Source organism: Buteo buteo, chromosome 20 (assembly GCF_964188355.1).
Source record: "Buteo buteo chromosome 20, bButBut1.hap1.1, whole genome shotgun sequence".
In the NCBI taxonomy this organism is placed as follows: domain Eukaryota; kingdom Metazoa; phylum Chordata; class Aves; order Accipitriformes; family Accipitridae; genus Buteo; species Buteo buteo.
In genome coordinates this window covers 1,890,044-1,907,432 of record NC_134190.1, presented here as the reverse complement: position 1 = coordinate 1,907,432, position 17,389 = coordinate 1,890,044, and the positions used below count along the sequence as shown (strand labels likewise).

Below are 17,389 nucleotides of genomic sequence, written 5' to 3'. Positions count from 1 at the left end.
CCGAGATGTTTTTTTCACCACAACTCATTTCGGCACTCTTGCCCTTAAGTCAGAAGAAGAAGGGAGCAGTGTGATCCTGCTACTTGAAATAGTTATTTCAAGCCCTTTGCTTTTAGCACCCTATTCCTTCTCTGTAGTAAGGGGGAGAGAGCTGTCGCTTCTAGCAGAGTGAGAGAACATGAGGCATTTCAGCAGGGGCTCGACAAGCTGGAGAGCAAATTCAAAACATTAAAAAAGAAAGAGGAGAAGAGGATATTCTTGCTGCTTATTCCATGTTCCATCTAGTCGTTATCCTGGAAAACTTTCAGACTACACTAGTCTAGTGCTAAACTGAGCAATACAAGGAGAAAATCCCTTGGAACTGGCAAACATTAGGTGTAAACCTCATTTATGTCTCTGTTTTATGTGCAATAACACAAATAGGCTGCTTAGTTGTTGTGGAAGGGTAGGTGCCGAGTTCAGCTTGTGTATGAACTTTCAGGTGAAGAGCAAAAGGGGTGGTGCCTTCTCCCAGGTGCTCTCCTTATGGAGCCCATGAAGTCTCTCTCTACAGAGAACCCCAAATGAATCCAAAATCTGTATTTTGTGTGTTTTGCCTTTTCCTGTATGTGTCTCTTTATTTCTGCGAAGTAGCAGTGAGTGTCCTAAGACTGTAAAATAGTAGTAACTAAGGTTATAGTGATACAGGTATTTGTCCTATGTATCACCTTTAATCTGCTGAGAACAACTTTGAAGTTTCAATCAATTTAGGGTTTCTGGGTTGAATTAATAGCAATGGTCAGTTTATGTGTTAGTTCTTCTGACTGATGGGTTTGTGCGTTTAACGCTGTGGAGATTTGATAGCTGGCAAGCTAAGTCAAGTTTTTAAACAAAAAATAAAACAATGTCAAAGCCTGCTCTCAAGGGTTAACCGTGAACCAATCTCCCATCATAAGGGTTATGGCCAGTGCAGGCAGGATGGATGTCCTGGTAAATTGTCTGGGGGCTCATTGAATTAAGCAAGGTGTTGCTGCTATAATTTACACTCTGAAAATCTGTAACTGTGTTTCCAGTTGAGATTTGCAACTAGAATGTATCTGAACTTCAGTGACCCACCAAAAAAAAGAGTTCACAGTTACAAAGCTGCGCACCTTTCCCACAGCAGGCTTTGCAGTCAAATTTTCAGTTCTACCACTACTGCATGGTGGAGTTTTGTGGCCATGCAGCTATGCTGGGGTACCCATAATCTGTTTTAGGCAGAGGCTGATGTTCTTAGTTTGGGCAAACATTGTGTTCCTCTGGGTGTACATGCTGCTTTAGCTTTGTTGTTGTTGTTTAGCACTTTCCAAGCTATAAATTGCTGCACAGTCTTGAATTTGCAGGAGAATCCAGCTCTGATCAGCAAAACGATTCAACAGGAAGAACTGGGTTTTCATTTTGTTGTCTGTGCCATTTTAAGATGGCTTGGTTGCTTACCCAGAATTAGAAAGCAGTTTTCCTGAGACTTTTTCCCTCCTTCGGGTGTGCTCTCCAAATAAGTAAGGTTCAATACCAGTTACTCTTACCTGTCACTTAGTCCGTATGTGGTAGTGTGCCAGTGAAGATTATGAAGAGGGAAAACGTGTTTCATCATACTTTTTTACATGTCCCTTTTAGTTTACGCTTTAAATGTACCAGGTAAATATTAAGTTCGATTTGCATAAGGTTTGCACTTTCACCCTAAACTCTTGCAAAGTGTTGCAGAGTACTGTTTTAATGGCTGTTATGTTTTGTTCCAGAGGTGTCTATATTTCAGTAGTGGATATATTTCAGTAATTCCTGTTCTGTATAAAATTTGCATGCAAGGTTTTCCAGATTGTGAAATAACTTTGCATTCTGCAGGGTAAAGATGCAGATGGGCTGTTAGCTATAATTATAATGCTGTTGCTACAGCAGCAATGTAGCTTGTGACAATTTAGCTTTAATGTCTTCTGAGCAAAACCTTCTTGATATTTGCACAGAATTTGAAGTCGTCTTTTGAAGCAATATTTTTATGCGGTTGAACATTAGGTGTTGCTCTATGCACAATGGACTCTGCACACTGGAGGAATGGGGAACACTGAAGTTTGGTGTAGTGTTACCTGACCTACAGCACTGACTTAATTCTACTGTTACTTGGTTTTCTCATTTTGAGTGTTTTTCAAGGTGAAATACTTCTTTTAATTCTCCCATTATAATTCCAAATGGTAAAAATCCTTCATCTAGGGTATCTTCTGTGAAATGCCAAATCTTGACTTTGTTGAAGTTTTAAGCAAACATTTTGAGGTTTTTTTTTTACCCAGTTTTACCACTGTACTTCCCCATTACATTACTTTAGTTTCCTGCTGATAGAAGTCATGTATATTGTAACTGGGAGTAAGCACCCTCAGTAGCTGAGTGCTGGCTTACAAGACGTGAATACGCAGGATGATAACGTAAAATCAATTTGTTTTCCGTATCTGTTTGAAAGATACTTTGGTTATTAATACTGTAGAACATATGTGTACTTCTGAATGATTTATTTGTCGTGTGTATACATTAGGAGGGGATTTCTTAGAATATAGTTAAACTATCTGGAAAATTAAAGTCAGTTTTGTTAACTTTTTTCCTTTTGCAGGCTAATAACAATGAGGCCGTTAAAAATCATGTAATCAGAACTGTAAGTAATTCAATTTTATTTATTTCTTTTACCTTTACTTGGCTTGATTAATTTTCCTGTTTGTGGCTGCTTATTTTTATTACATCTTCATAAAGCGTTCATTGCTAGCCATTTTCAAAGCACGCTCTTTGGTTTCTCTACTGTGTGAAATTAGCCTTTGATTAGGATAATTAGTGTTTTTTTACCCCCCTGAGTTTATCCAGGAACAATGAAATGAACTCTGTGTTCCTTGTTTCTAAATCAAGCAGGGGAGAAGTGAAGAGAAATATTAAAATCTTCATAGACTGATTGTATTCAAAGGAGTTCAGAAATTCAAGAGGGTTTTTTTTTTTTCAGCAGCAAGAATATTAATTCTTGTATTGTGGTCAACATGCAATTGATCTTTTAGCCTTTATTTGTTCAAGCAGCTGTGCCATGTTATTTACAAAACAAACGAAATGCCCTTTCCCAACCCTTCATTGTTACTGCTGCTGTAGTACTACTGGTACAGGTAGTATTAAATACATTTATTGAAGTATAATAGAACCCAGTCTTCTAAGTGGTGTAGAAATTTCTGCAAATGGATAGTATTGCACATTTCAATACTGATAGTACTTATGAGTATACTTCTAGCATAATTTCTGTGAAATAAGGAAGACGAAGAAGAAAACACTTTTTGAAGTCCTTTGCAGTTGCCTTTTATCAGAGATGCCAAATTTCTTTATTTTCTAAATAAATCATGGGAGATGCCTATAGTTAACTTTCTGTTAGTAGCCAACTGTGATGCAGATGGGTATTTGATTCACCGCTGTAAAGATGAAATTAATGTTTAAAAAGGGGTGGAGGGAGGGACTTGCAAGATGTGTATGGTCTTCACTGATTCATTGTTGAATTCAAGAGCAGCCCTCTACTGCAATAAATCAGCATCTATTTCACAGTGTTAGTCTTGTGCACGTTGCGTTTATTTTGCGATGCCGTCCGTGGTTCAGTGCTGCAGGCTTCTGCTGGTGCTGCTCTGTGCAGGGCATGAAGAATGCCGATCCTTGACTACCCATATAGGTAGGAGACCTTCCCAGAGGCTGCATTTGTATTAGCAGTGTAGTTTGTTTACTTGGGGTGGTGATAAATGTTTTTGTGCAACCAAGGCCATCTCTGTGATTGGATCTCTGCTATTATCCACACTGTTCCAGTAAAATTATAATTATTTCTAAGTTGCTAGAATACATTTGATACTGAAACCAGCTAAAATGTCTAGTGACAAGGTTGTTTCTCCCTTCACTCTTCCTTAACTGGACAAATTAACTAAAATAAAAAAATCAGAATAGAGCAAACTTCTTAGTTATCTGCACGTGAATAATTGGTTTTGACAGCTGCTTCTAGTGTAACAAATGTGAAGCAAAATAATGAGCTATGTTGTGAGGAAAATAATTGCAGATAATTTTCTATTGTTAGTTGGAAGTTTTTAGCTGCATTGTGTTATATCTGAATACTTAGAGGGTTTTCTGTTTGTACTGGTTGCTTATTACACACGCCAAGGTCATATGTTTTGGGGTTTTTTTTCTGTACATGTGGTAGCTTGTGCACAGCCATTTTGAAAGCAGCCTTGATGGCAAGCAATGCTTTTTCAGCTGTGTCTTTCATCCTATTATATTTTGCGTTAGTTGTTATTTGACCATTAGCAAGTTTCCTGAAATGTTGGGGAGTTACTTTTCACGGACCGGTATACTCCAGGAGCAAAGGGTGACGTGGATGAGGGGCAGGGGCTCGTTGGGAAATAGAAGAAAGTTCCCAACTAAAACACAGTGGTAGGAACACCTATTCCTGTTTGGAAAGGAGAGGAGGTATAAAGCTGCAAGGCTGGGTGAGCTTTTGCAGCTCTGGATCCGTGACCCGTGACTGCAGCACACATCCCGTCTGGGCAGTGCTCACGGGAGGTGCGTTCCTTGTCTTCCTGCCTTCTCTTCCTTCTAAATTTGTGCTGCGCTTGGTCTCCTTTTGGTTTATTAACTAAATTGGAAGAGACTGCTTTAACCTGCCTGACCCTTTTTTGGCTCTGAGATTTCTTCTTCTTTCCTCTCTCTCCTTTGCATCTTGTTCCGTGGCATCTGGTCCAGGAAAGAAAACCTCTTGCTTTTTCCTAGCAATGTGACTGCTAATGGAATATTTCTAGTGTCAGCCCTTACTGCTTTATAGGAAAACTGTGTGAACATCAACAAAGAGAGTTTGGCTTGAATTCTAGGTAGTGTCAGAACCAAAGTTTTGTTAGCTTAATTCTAATGTTTGGCATAGCTCTGAGGCACGGATAACGCTTTCTTACTCAGGAAGTCAGAAGTGCATTTTCTTACATGTAGAGGGCTTCCCCATGCCCCTATGGACTGGAATCTTATTTTATTCTTAATATTAACGTATTAAAAACAAACAAATAAGGCTTCTTGTTTCAGCTAAAGGCTGGCAGAAATGATTCTGTCACTTTCTAGCCAAGAATTGCATGCACATAACTTTCTGTTAGCTAGCGGGCTGCTAAATTTGTGCTGAAAGTTTGCTTCAGTTTTGATCTCTTGCATCTTAACTAGGTAGATCTGCTTCTGAAGTCTTTCCCTCTGCTACCACATTTTTTCTTTCCACTGAGCACATACATACAGGAGCTTTGCATTAGGTGCTACTGAGTCATGCTGTACAGGACTTCCACAGAGTCTCATAACGTGGTAGGTGCGAATTAATGCAGAAACCTTTACACTTTACTGTGTCTGTTGTGCTTAATTTCATTGCCTGTGGGTAGTATTCATTCAGGAAGCTGTTCCAAAGCTCTGGAGTAATTATGAAACTATGCCATAACCGGAGCTGGAGCGCATCTATTCTTTTAGTCATTGAGGTAAACTCCTTGGCTAACACTTAACATGGCAATACTTAAATATGGACACAGTACGTTTCCCCATAGGTTTGTGGTGGAACACAGTCATTGGGGTGTTGGCACGACTCTACTAACTCGCCCAGGCAGGCGTGCTCCTGTTCTGCGCGTGCAAGAGGCAGCGTTCCGCAGCACTGGTTAGGGCTAGGTGCTAGCCTCGCAAAGCTCGTCCTGAACTCCTGGTCTTGGGACTTTGTAGGACTAAGGCTTCAGAAATATTACGGTTTTCCAAATGTGAATATGTATACCTGTAAAATTGTATATGAAGTAAAACATCAACTGTGCCTCATTCTCACTTGAATATGGACTTTACATGCATTCAGTATTCTCTCCCAAAGAGCGCTTAGTAGCAAAGATTCGCTATGTGCCTTCTCTCTGTTACGAATTTCAATTTTTTAAAAGAAAAGCATGGATAGAAGACCCAGCTGCACCAGGAACTTTCAGGCTGTGAGCAGGGCTGCTTTTCTGAATCTAAGTGAGTTGGAAGATGATCCTCCTGCCCTGGTTAGTTCCTTGTTGCCCTGGCAGACTGATAGATGGAACTCCGTATCCAAGTGCCCCACAAACTTGAAAAAGATGAGCTGGATTACAAAGACCTCCAGTTAACTTGTTAAGGGGAGCCTGGCCTGTCTTGGTTGAAGTGTTACAGGGAAGAATTGTGGGAGCAGCTTTGCCAGCAGCTAAGAGTCGGGGTAGTTTTTGGCAGGGAGACAGCAAGCGGGGATTTCTCGCTTCTGCAGACACTGCTACTTGCAAGGGGTACATCTGTCTGGACTCTTGCTGTTACTACACAGGGGAACAGATGATTATTTTTGTGGCACACAGGATACAGAACAAAAAACATACAGCCAAACAAATAGCTGTTTGCAGAAGAAATAGTGATAAATCTCTTCTGCAGACACTCAACTCCAAAAAAGATTATTTTTTTAAATTATTTTTTTAATATTTACTGCAGGACTCGATACACAGTAACATAGAGACATTTGTATTCACAAGGCCTGAATCTTTATTTTCCACGTTAGGAATTATTCTAAAGCCAGAGGCCAAAAGATTATGCAAATTTTGGTTCTCATCCAAGACATCCAAACATGTGTTTCATTGTAGCTTCTAAAAGCAACTACTGTGTCAGTAGGAATTATCATGGTGGAGCAGTCCAACGATCAGTGTAGTTCATTGTCCTGTCTTTTCTGCAGTACCCCGGAGTGTATAGAACTGTTACACTGTGCGTTAGAGTAGGTTAGAGAATTTCTTCTGATTCCTGTCCATGGCTTGAGGAATGAAAATACCGTCACAAATTTGGTTAAAATGCATTCAGGTCTCCCGCTGATCAGTCTCTCTATTCATATTCTTATTTGTGACTGTTTGAATGGTGAACAATCGTGTTGAAAAAAGTTTCATAAGCTAATTAAAAGCTATGTAAAATGCATGTAATTATATGAAAGATTAGCTAATCAAATTTTCTGATGCTTATATCAACATTAAAAATAGGCACAAATAAAATGTTTATATCCCAGATAGATCCATCTCATTCTCTCAAAACATGTCCTGATACCTTTAAGTCACAGATTATTCGTTGATTTACATTTCAGGTAGTTGTAGTTTCTACTCATTGATCCTTACACTTGTTAATGCTTCCATTCAAGAAGCCCAGGAGAGAAACCGATGAGCTGTCTGGATGCACGTCAGATCCTGGAGCCATGAGTTTTCAGTAGTGCTGTTCCTTGGAGGAGCATATAGTTGATGTACAGCTGTCTCAGCTGTTTAAAACAACCTGGTCCTTGAAACCAGTAGTTCTTATATTCTGCTGAGATCACTTTTAAGCAGATATTGTACTATCATATTATAGTTCAGTGCCAGGAACAGGGCTTTGGGAAAGGCTACTGAGTGATTTTTCATTTGGCTTCCTTAGCCTGCCTTCGATTCTAGTCTCAAAAGTCATTATCCCACCTGGTATTTCTAAGCCCATGTGTGGCCCACATGTGTCGTTTTAATTTGGTATTGGAAACTAGCAGTTTACATACTAGGGTTTTGATTACTTTTTTTTCCAGAGTTGTCATGTAAAAGATAGTAAATTAGTGTACTGACAAAACACAAATTAATTTATCTGGGGCAAAATTGATCTCCCTTCACCCTTTGTCCCTTCTGTGATCTTTCTGGTCTCTGAAGCTCTACTACAGAGGACTTCAGCCTATGAAGTGTGTAAGCCTACTAGCCGTAACCTGAGTTCCCTTACTTAGTTCTTGGAAAGGCTGTCAGTGATCATCTTGCTGAGAGACATGAGTTTTTACAGATATGATTTATTTTGTGGTTGGTTTTTTCCTTTTCTTTTTTTTTTTTTTTGGCATTATTTTTTATTTGACTGTCCCTATTTCTTTTCTTGAGAGGCAGCCTTTCTTTCATCACAGGCAAAGGGATGCAGGCTTAGCAGAGAGAATATTTCTTATTCCTTCTGTTTCTGGACTAGTGCAGAAGGTGTCTCAGTGCCACCTCAGTGCCACACTGTGCGAGATGGCCTGCACTGTACCTGCATTGTGTTTTTGCTCTGAAGCTGTGGAGAGACTGGAAGAGAGATTGTAAAGGTATGAGATGCAGCCTGCTGCCTGGGACAGCACAAGCTTGCTATTTGAGGCAGAGCAGGTAACCCAGACGCAGGTTCACGCACTTCGGAGTCGGAGGAAGGTGAATAAACAGGACTGATCTCGAAAGCCTGGTTTTTCCAAGCTGTGCTTTTATTGCTGTCTTGCCCACTTCTTCTGCTTCCATTGACAGCAGGCTGCGCTGGGAAACTTACCTTCTAGTGACTGTTGTAACCTGGTGAAAATGATGTAGAATTAAATGTGGGCTTGTTTCTTAGCTGCTGTATCACAGCTAGGGTGTTCTGGACTCTGGGCTGGTCTCAGCAGAGGACTGCATTTTTGAGAAAGTTGGGTTAGCAAGCTCTGCAATGGGCCCAGGACTCGACCCAGGAGCCCAGGATGGTAAAAGAAGCAGTAAGGAGGATGTCAAAGGAAAGAGTTGCACAGCTTGAGTTTTCGCTGGAAAAGGGCAATCGCGCAGTACCTCAAATGCAATGAATTTGCTCGTTAATAACATTCTGTGGCTGGCGAGAAGACAGTTGGCTTTGGAGAAGCAGTTGCTTCCCCCTGCTGGCTTTTGTACAACAACTGCAGCTAAACTTGCCTGACCAAAAGGGTCTTTGCACTTGTTTACAGAGGGATAACTTTTATGTGTTCTTGTTGGGGATTGATCTGTTTGTTCAGGGTATAAAAATTCCTTAAAACTGAATGAATAGGTAAATGGGAGGTGTTTGTTCAAAACTCTGCTTTGCAAATGACTGCTTGTACTGTCTGCATTGCCAGGAAATCCCAGGGAATCAGGTGAACAAGAATTTTGGGGAGAAGTTCAAGGAAGAATAGTCTCAGGGTGGTCTGTCCTACTGGCAACAAATTAAGTGCTAGTTCCACTGGATCTGTCTGAGTTACAACTCTAAATTTTTAGCCAGGTGTGGTTAAACAGCCTATTTTGAGCCATTATTTTTTGTTCCCTTTCATCTTTACTGCTGTTGGTTGACAGAAAATGAAAATCTTACCTAGTTTTGCAAAATTTTCTGTGTAACTGTCCATCCTGGGAGATGCCAGGTAGAATTTGCTATCTTGGAAGGTTAGCCAAACGTTTTGCCATTATCCCTCCGCTGTGCAGCAAGGCAGACAATAGTGGGTTTTTTTACCTGGATGGAGATGATTTGCCTTTATGGATAGTCTGCCCTGTGCCATTGAGTCCTGTGCTTGGTGAAACTCATATTCTGCTGGTAGGTGTGTGTGACTTGGTCCAGAGTGAAGAAGAATACCTTCCTATCAGTGAAATGACCCTGAAACCATGCAGAAATGTTGGGGGGGGGGGAAGAAGAGAGGTAGTCACAGAAGTTCAAGATTGATCTTAGTTAACTATGAAACCCAAATTCAGTCAGAAACATGGTAAGATATGGCTCACGTTTACAGATTGCCTGTTGTGAGAAATGCTGTTAACAGCTTCTTCACATGTTTGAGAATATGTTCTAGGGGTGTGTGCATATATGGTATGTGTTTCATCAAACCTTTAAAAGCTTTTTCAGTAACCATTTTGCCTCTGTAGTAAGTCATGTGTTACATCTTTGTTGGATTTTCCTAAATATTTTAGCTGTGAGGGGAAAAGTTAGTAGTGTAGTCATTGATAATTAGTAAACAAAACAAATAGTAAAAAGACAAACTGAGGAAAAAAGAATGCATCGCTAGCTACAAGATAATTAAGTCATGGAAGAGAGGGGGAAGTGACTAATCTAGAGGACTTGCAGAAAACCAGAGGCATGTCCTTGACTGTCCGTTTGCCAACACATCGACTGCAGTCAACATAGAATGTACAAGGTGATCTTGACCTTTTGAAGGGTTAGGTAAAGTTTAGTAGTTTGTTGCCCCATAGATAGGCAATGGGAAGTTTCATGATCTGAATCAAAGTATCTTTTGAAGATGGTTAGGGGTCTGTTGATTTTGGGACCTGTCCAGAATTTGTATAAAAGCGTACCCATAATGACAGGCCGAAGAGTGTTGCAGGTTTTTGAGACCATGCAATGAAACGTGATACCCAGGTGAGATTTCAGAAGAAGAGTCCTTTATAACTGATATACTTATGTTTTTATACATGCAACCAATCAGCTAGAGTTTTAAACTGTATTCTAGATACTTGAGGAAAATTTCAAACAGCGCTGGTAATTTAAGTTATACCAGCTGTTGAATTATGGAAGTTGTCAGGATTATCCGTTTTTGTACACAGAGAAGGAAAGGGTAATAGTACTGTGCATTTCAGTAGGTGACACGGCACGCATATAGTAAATATAGATCTCACTAACAGAGTTTTTTTTCTGCTAGTGGTTTGCATTATTTTATTGTTCATACGCTTCTATGCTGCATGCAACTAGGTTATAGGCTAGTTTATATGCTACAATAGTGTGCAATAGAGAATTATTTTATCACTTATTTTCTTACCAGAGGAAGCCACTAAGTGACTGATTATTCAGGTTACGTGGAGTCTAGTCACAAAATTGCTAAAAAATGGTGGAAGTACTCCTTAAGCAGTGGATACATTTGTGTGACCAACGGAGACTGAGGAAGAGGAGGGAGAGGCATGTTCTGCCAATTGCTTTCAAGTTATAAAATCAAAACAAAACGTGCTAAAAGCTTTGTCTTGAATTTCAGTTATTAGTTATTTACTTGTTTTGGCACCCATGGTGTATTACCTACAGCCTTTAAAATCCTAAGAAAGTACTTGGTAGAAAGAAGCTGAAAATACCATGAAGTTTCCTCATTTTCTGTGTCTAAGCAAAGACAGGAGCTAGTGGAACTGGGACGAAACACTTAGGTGAACTGCACCTTACGCCATCAGGTGTGCTTTAATATTTGCCAAAACAGCTCGTTTCCAGAAATTTTGGAAGGAAAGGTGCCACTTGCATGCTTGTATGCTTCCTAGCTGTTCCCAGGTTTTGTTACACAGTGTCACTGTATGGAAAGTTCTAAGGCCTCTTCCATTCAAACACAATTTATTTGCTTTGGGAATATTTGTCATGTGTGTAGCCAAAATAGATAGGGTTTATCAGCTTTCCAGCTCTTACCCTTCATCTTAATAAGCTCTTCTGTGCATTTTTCTGTATAGTAAGTATAAATTCAGGGCAGGAAGATGAGTGAATACTCCTTCTCTTATGGAGTTACTGATACATGATACTAAATTGAACTTCTGATTTTCTGTATAACAAGATATATCTAAATGTAAAGTAAATATTTTTATTTATTTTTACGTAATGTTATTATAGCAATAGCTGTCTTTTTCTAAAAACCTATCCTGGAAAGAAGGGATACTGCCCCTCTAGATGTCCCTGTTTCTCTCATTATGTACAGAGAGCTTGGGTGAGTATCACACTGGAGCTTAGTTCTGAGACAGCTAAAATTAGGTGAGAAAAATTCTGTTACTAAGGTTCATGGGAGAACATTGTGACATTTTTAATGCATAGTTACTGTTACTGAACAAATGCAACTACAAAAGACACACACTAAATTCTTGTAAAGCAAAACCATTGCAGCTCAGGCTTCTATTCAAACTCCCAGGACTGATACTGGAATAAATTGAGTACATTTTTCAATATTGTTATAAGAGAATCACTCGAGAGGAACTTACTTTTGCAGGTTTATACAGAAATTCAAGCTCTATCTTCTCAGAAGTCCATTGAATGTTTTCTCTAATCTTAATGCAGTTACCAAGAAGAGCACAAAAGACAGCCAGCCCTTCTCTGGCAGCAGTGAGTTGGAAGAGGTAGTAGTGAGTCTGTATGAAGAGTTTGACATAACCTGGCCATAACCACAGTGTTTGCAGTCTAAACATAAGACGATGATCCTCTCTTATCCTATTGTTGGTATAGTTTTCCACAGTGTGGATATAATACATGAGGAAAAAAGGCAGGAATAGTGACATCAGTGGCAGCAAGGAAGGTACTGGATTGACTGCTCTGCTTTCTTTGTTCTAGAATTCCAGTAGTGCTTCAAAGAACTCCTCTTTCACTTGTGACAAAGGATCACGGTAAGTATTTCTTCAATATTTTGTGTAGTAGTGTCACATACTGCTGTGGTGGGTTTAGGTTTTGTTACTTGTGGTTGTGATTTCTGTGAGTTCAGTCTTCTGCAAGACAAGTCCTGCTATACAAGGACCATTTTTACAGTCCCTGTCTGAGAAAACAACTGGGCATATTTAGTGAGCTTACTTTAACTTAAGGACTGTAATCTTCTGATTATCCTATTAAGAAGGACGAGGTAAGGTGCCTGGTTGTGTTCTCAGCCTGGAAAAGGAGGAGAAGGTAGAGTAAACAGTATCTGTAGACTAACCTGTGAGATTAATTGCATGACATTGGTGTCTGCTGCAGTTTGGGGACTGGTTTTGGATTCACTTCAGTGTTACTCAGAGCAGATTTCAAGATGGTACCCACCTGCAGTGTTTTACAGATCACTGATGAATCTACCAATTTGTAAAGCATTTGCCGAATTCTACAGAAAAAGAGATTTGTGCAGACATAAGTACCTATATGTTTTCTATTTAACTCCCAAATTTGTTGCACTAGCGTTTGTCAAAGTTGCTTGTATTCATTTTACTGCTTTTCTGCATTATTGGTTGCAGAGATTTTTTTTTCACTACAGTTTTAATGTGAAGAACTCTGATGTTTGGCTAACTCCATTTGTGTACTGAACTGATTAATTTGAGCTCTGTAGGCATTTAATAAGTTGTAATTGTAATGAAAATATTGGAAACATCAGATGCTCGACTGTATGAATCCAAGTTGCAGTTTCTTCTCGTTAGTATGCTATGCTTGTTCTCAGCCACTTTGCTCTGAACTGCCACATCTGATTTCTTCACAGAAGTGCAGACTTTGATCACATTATGGAGGAAGGCTATGAACTTGACCTCACTTACATCACAGAGCGGATCATCGCTGTATCCTTCCCTGCTAGCTGTTCTGAGGAAACTTACCTCCACAATCTACAAGATGTAACCCGAATGCTCAAATCCAAACATGGAGATAATTACTTGGTATGTGTAGGATCAGTCTTTTGTGATACATCATCTTCTGTCCTGCAGGAAGACCACTTGTAGGTCCATGTATATCATTATAAACTAAAAGTCACTCATCTAAGCTTCTTTGGTCCACCTTTACAGCTTTGCAAGCAAGAGCAAGATTTTCAATAGTGGTTTAAGCTGTTGGGCAAGGACAGATATTAAAAGCACTTTTCTGCTGGTGGCACTGCAGTCTCTGTTGTGATAGCACATAGTCAAATGCTGTAGAATAATTGCACTGACCGTTTTCATTGTCCAAAGCATGCTTTTAAAAGATACACACACTGCAATGTGGAGTGTGTTCTTTTTTTTCTAGCAGCTAGCTACATCTGGGTCCTCGGTTGGGTATCTGATGGTCTCTCACCATCATGTCTTGACTGTCTCTACTATATATTGTGAAACAACATATAAAAGTAGGGTTGCTGTTTTTGTATTCTGTGCAGCTCGTTCTCATTAACTTGGTTTAGATGCATTTTTTTTCCTGCTGTTTAGTTTTCTATAGGAAATTCAGTTGTAAGCAAATCTATAATAAGCTCCGTGTGCAGAAATTTTTCTTTTTTAAGTGATGACCCAAACTGCTAATGTCCTGTGCTGTTTTCGGGCTAGTGCATCTAAACTCTATGGCATGTATTGTCTCAGCTTGTTCTATGAAAGCGAATTTAAAACAGGGCCAGTATTTTATTTACTTTTTTCTTCTACTGTCTTTTTAGTTAGCAGTAACTTTTAGTGTAAACTATTAGAATCAAATCCACAGCTTCAGGACTATGAACTTGACTCACAGTGGACATGAGTTTCTGAAGAGATTCCACCTAGTGATTTAAATAGATTGTCTTTCACTGACAAACCGAGGTGTCATAGATGCATTATGAACCAGCTATTGTCCTCGAGATGCCCTTGTAATACTTGTAATGTGGTTTGATGTCCTCTGCATGCCACCTTCTTGCTCTTGGCTTCCCTTCCATCAGACGCTGGTAGCTTGTAAGGCACAAGATAGCAATAGTTTGAAGGTGACCTGTATGTAAAGCTTTACTGATTCACATTCACCTGTTCTCAGTGGCCTTTCCCATGTGACAGCAGTGTTTTGGTATTTGTGAAATAAGCTTGTAGTCTCAGTCCAGTTAAATCTCACTAAATACCTGTTTGTATTACAAAAATCTGACATATGGTAAGTCTTGTTTAGGGTACCCTCTCTCAAAGTGGGATTGCAGTCAGTTTCTCTTGCAAAGTTTTGATTTTTGATTTTTTTTTGTTTTGTTTTAGTTTTGTTCTATTTATTTGTTTATATTCTAATGAGTACTTTGGAAATTGGGTGGCTTGGTCAAAAGAAAGTTTGATGCTGTCTGCTCCAAGTATGTTTCTGCAAATTTGCAATGTAACCTGGCAAACACAGCCAGGTGGTAGATTCAGAGAGCCCATTTTTAAACTATCATTTGTTTCTCATGTTTCAAAGACCCCCTTCAGTCTGCTCAAGAGCCATGTGTATAGCAGCAAAAAAAAAAAAAACCCAAACCAACAAAAAAACCCAAAACCAACCAAACCCTCCAAAAAAGGTATGCAAGTGAGCAGTTCTGCTGAAGTTGATGAGAACAGTTTTACTCGTTCATTGGGTCAGGGTCTCAGCTAGCAGAACATATACTACAAATCAGCATTTAGCATTTCTTACCTAGCTGTTCTCCCTCCAGATTTTTACATATGTTAAACTGTTGCCACTACAGTTGATAGTGAGGACAGAGAAGGGGAATGACATACCCAAGGAATTGGGTGAGTGCATTGTTGCCTGTTTGAGTCTGTTGTGAAGACTGTGAACAAAAAATCACAAGTAAAACTCATTTGCTCTAACAGCAGTAGTTAGTATGCTCTAACATACTTTGAGAGTCTAAGGACTAGAGTCCTTTATGGAGAGATGGAAGCCTGTCTATAGTTTACAGTAAATTTTTGTCTGCTTTGTTGTCCTAAAAAACCAAAGCTTCCCAGAAGGCTTTGGTTCCTAAAGAAACGTGACCCCAACAGCATCCAACAGTCTCCAACAGAGAAAACTTCAAAACTGAATTTTTGTAGTGTCCGTGTAGTACTTTCATCAATTTATTCTGTTTGTATGTGTGTGGCCTTGGTCAGCAAGAGGGAAATCACATTATGTTGAAAAATTCAAGATGATGTTACTCCAAAAGAATCCAGTGATGTGTCAAAATTCCTGTAGTTGTAAAAGCCTGTTCTTTAAATGCTGATAGCCTTTAGAAATTGGCTGTTATAACAACCAAGCTTTTATGTCAAAAATAGCAAAAGACTTTTTCAATCATAGAATAGAATCATAGAATCATTTAGCTTGGAAAAGACCTTTAAGATCATCCAGTCCAACTGTAAACCTAGCACTGCCAAGTCCAACACTAAACCATGTCCCTATGCACCACGTCTACACGTCTTTTAAATACCTCCAGGGATGGTGACTCAACCACTGCCCTGGGCAACCTGTTCCAATGCTTGACAACCCTTTTGGTGATTAAATTTTTCTAATACCCAATCCAAACCTCCCCTGGTGCAACTTGAGGCTGTTCCCTCTCGTCCTTAAGTTATTGTTTTATATTAATCATGAATTAAGAATCTCTGGATTAGACAGAGAAAAGAAAGAAATAAGAGAGAGAAAATATTCCATAATACATTTGTTAGAAAATAGTTTTTAAAGTGGCCAAGAAACAGTAACGCATTGATATGTTTGCTTTCCTGCAGTGTATTTTCATTGACAGGTTCTTTCTGTGACAAATGTTTGATTTGAAAACCTAAAGCTTTCAAATAGTTTCTCATGTTTCAAAGACCCCCTTCAGTCTGCTCAAGAGCCATATGTATAGCAGCAAAAAAAACCAACCCAAACCAACAAAAAACCAACCAACCAAACCCTCCAAAAAAGGTATGCAAGTGAGCAGTTCTGTAAAGAGATTTAAAGGATAGAACGAAGCATCCTTTTCTTTCCCCCCGCCAAGTTCTCTTTCTTACAAAAGAATGCATGTTATTGCAAGATTCAAAGACTTGATTCCAAGTGAATGCTGTTTTACACCACTACTTTCAAAATGCACGCAATGCAGACATCTGTTAAAAAGCAAAAACAGTTTAAAGGACACAATTTCTGTGTCAACTGAAAAATTCAGTTTGCAAAAATAAATTCACCATTATGTTACCATTTTGATCAACTTCATCAGTAATGTATTTGTCATGCTATTTTGATTAAAAAGTTTACCATGCACTGCACTTGTAGGAGAGGAGTAATGCTCAATTGTTCAGATATTTTGAGCTTTTAACCAAAAAAAAACCATTATAAGCTTGGCTGTATACTTATGCTCATTTCCTAAAGCTGAATGTTTTGGTGTTTAAAACAGATAAATATGTATGTTTTTTGCAGTGCCTCTAACAAGTTTTATTGCAGTGGTTATTACTTACGGTTGTCAAAGCAGTTCTCTTGATGTAGATTTACAACAGTGAAAAATGAGCAAGCTACCTTATTTCTGTCAGCTCCTGTACTAGTGTGCTGCAGTTACTTTTTTGTATCCACAGTGACTGAAAGGTAATCGAGTTTTTTTCAGGAGCGAACTATTCTAAATTAGCTCATTAGTTAGAGAGGTATCTACGGAGGGGCGTACAGAGCAGCTGATGAACAGTAACTCATTTATGTCACAGGCGTTAGGAATCTGACAGTAAATACGATTGTCTAAATTCATGGTCAGTTCTTTTTTAAAAGTGAAACAAACCCCAAACCCACTGCTACAATTTATAAAAAATATTTTGGTGGTTACACTGTAGTCTTAGCATATACATATTTGTTACTAGGTTAGACTAATGTAACTACTGTGCATTTTCTTGGTCTTGCATATGTAAATGATATGCTAATGCTTGTATGGTGGTGTTGCTTTACTAGTTGGAACTATTTGTTAATTTTAGTTTATGTCATGTTTTGGCCACCTTCTCTTTTCCCTGCTCTTTACGCAGCACAAGGCTACCACTGTTTCCAGTTTGGTCCCACCTGGTAGAAGAGTTTTGCCTGCCTGCTCTCCCAGTCTCTCCTCCTTAATGGAACAGGCTGTAGGCTGGTGAATTGTTCCCCAGTCAGTACTTTGTGTTGTATGACTGCAGTACATCTTTTGCTTTCCAAAATTGCCAGCTACATGCTGTTTGTTTCTGTTCTTTGTCATTAGATTCTGTATTTCTGGTCATATGATTAAGGAGCAGACAAA

At 39.2% G+C, this 17,389-nt stretch overlaps 1 protein-coding gene across 11 annotated transcripts in view; it reads left to right on the top strand.

Moving 5' to 3' along the window:
- TNS3 (tensin 3) overlaps nucleotides 1-17,389 on the top strand; it is a 241,833-nt gene that overhangs the window by 104,963 nt on the left and 119,481 nt on the right. For all 11 annotated transcript variants that reach the window (XM_075052342.1, XM_075052341.1, XM_075052340.1 and 8 more), the window contains 3 exons: nucleotides 2,615-2,656; nucleotides 12,091-12,143; nucleotides 12,974-13,145. In XM_075052342.1, the coding sequence (XP_074908443.1) occupies nucleotides 2,615-2,656; nucleotides 12,091-12,143; nucleotides 12,974-13,145 (267 nt within the window). The remainder of the gene's footprint in view (nucleotides 1-2,614; nucleotides 2,657-12,090; nucleotides 12,144-12,973; nucleotides 13,146-17,389) is intronic.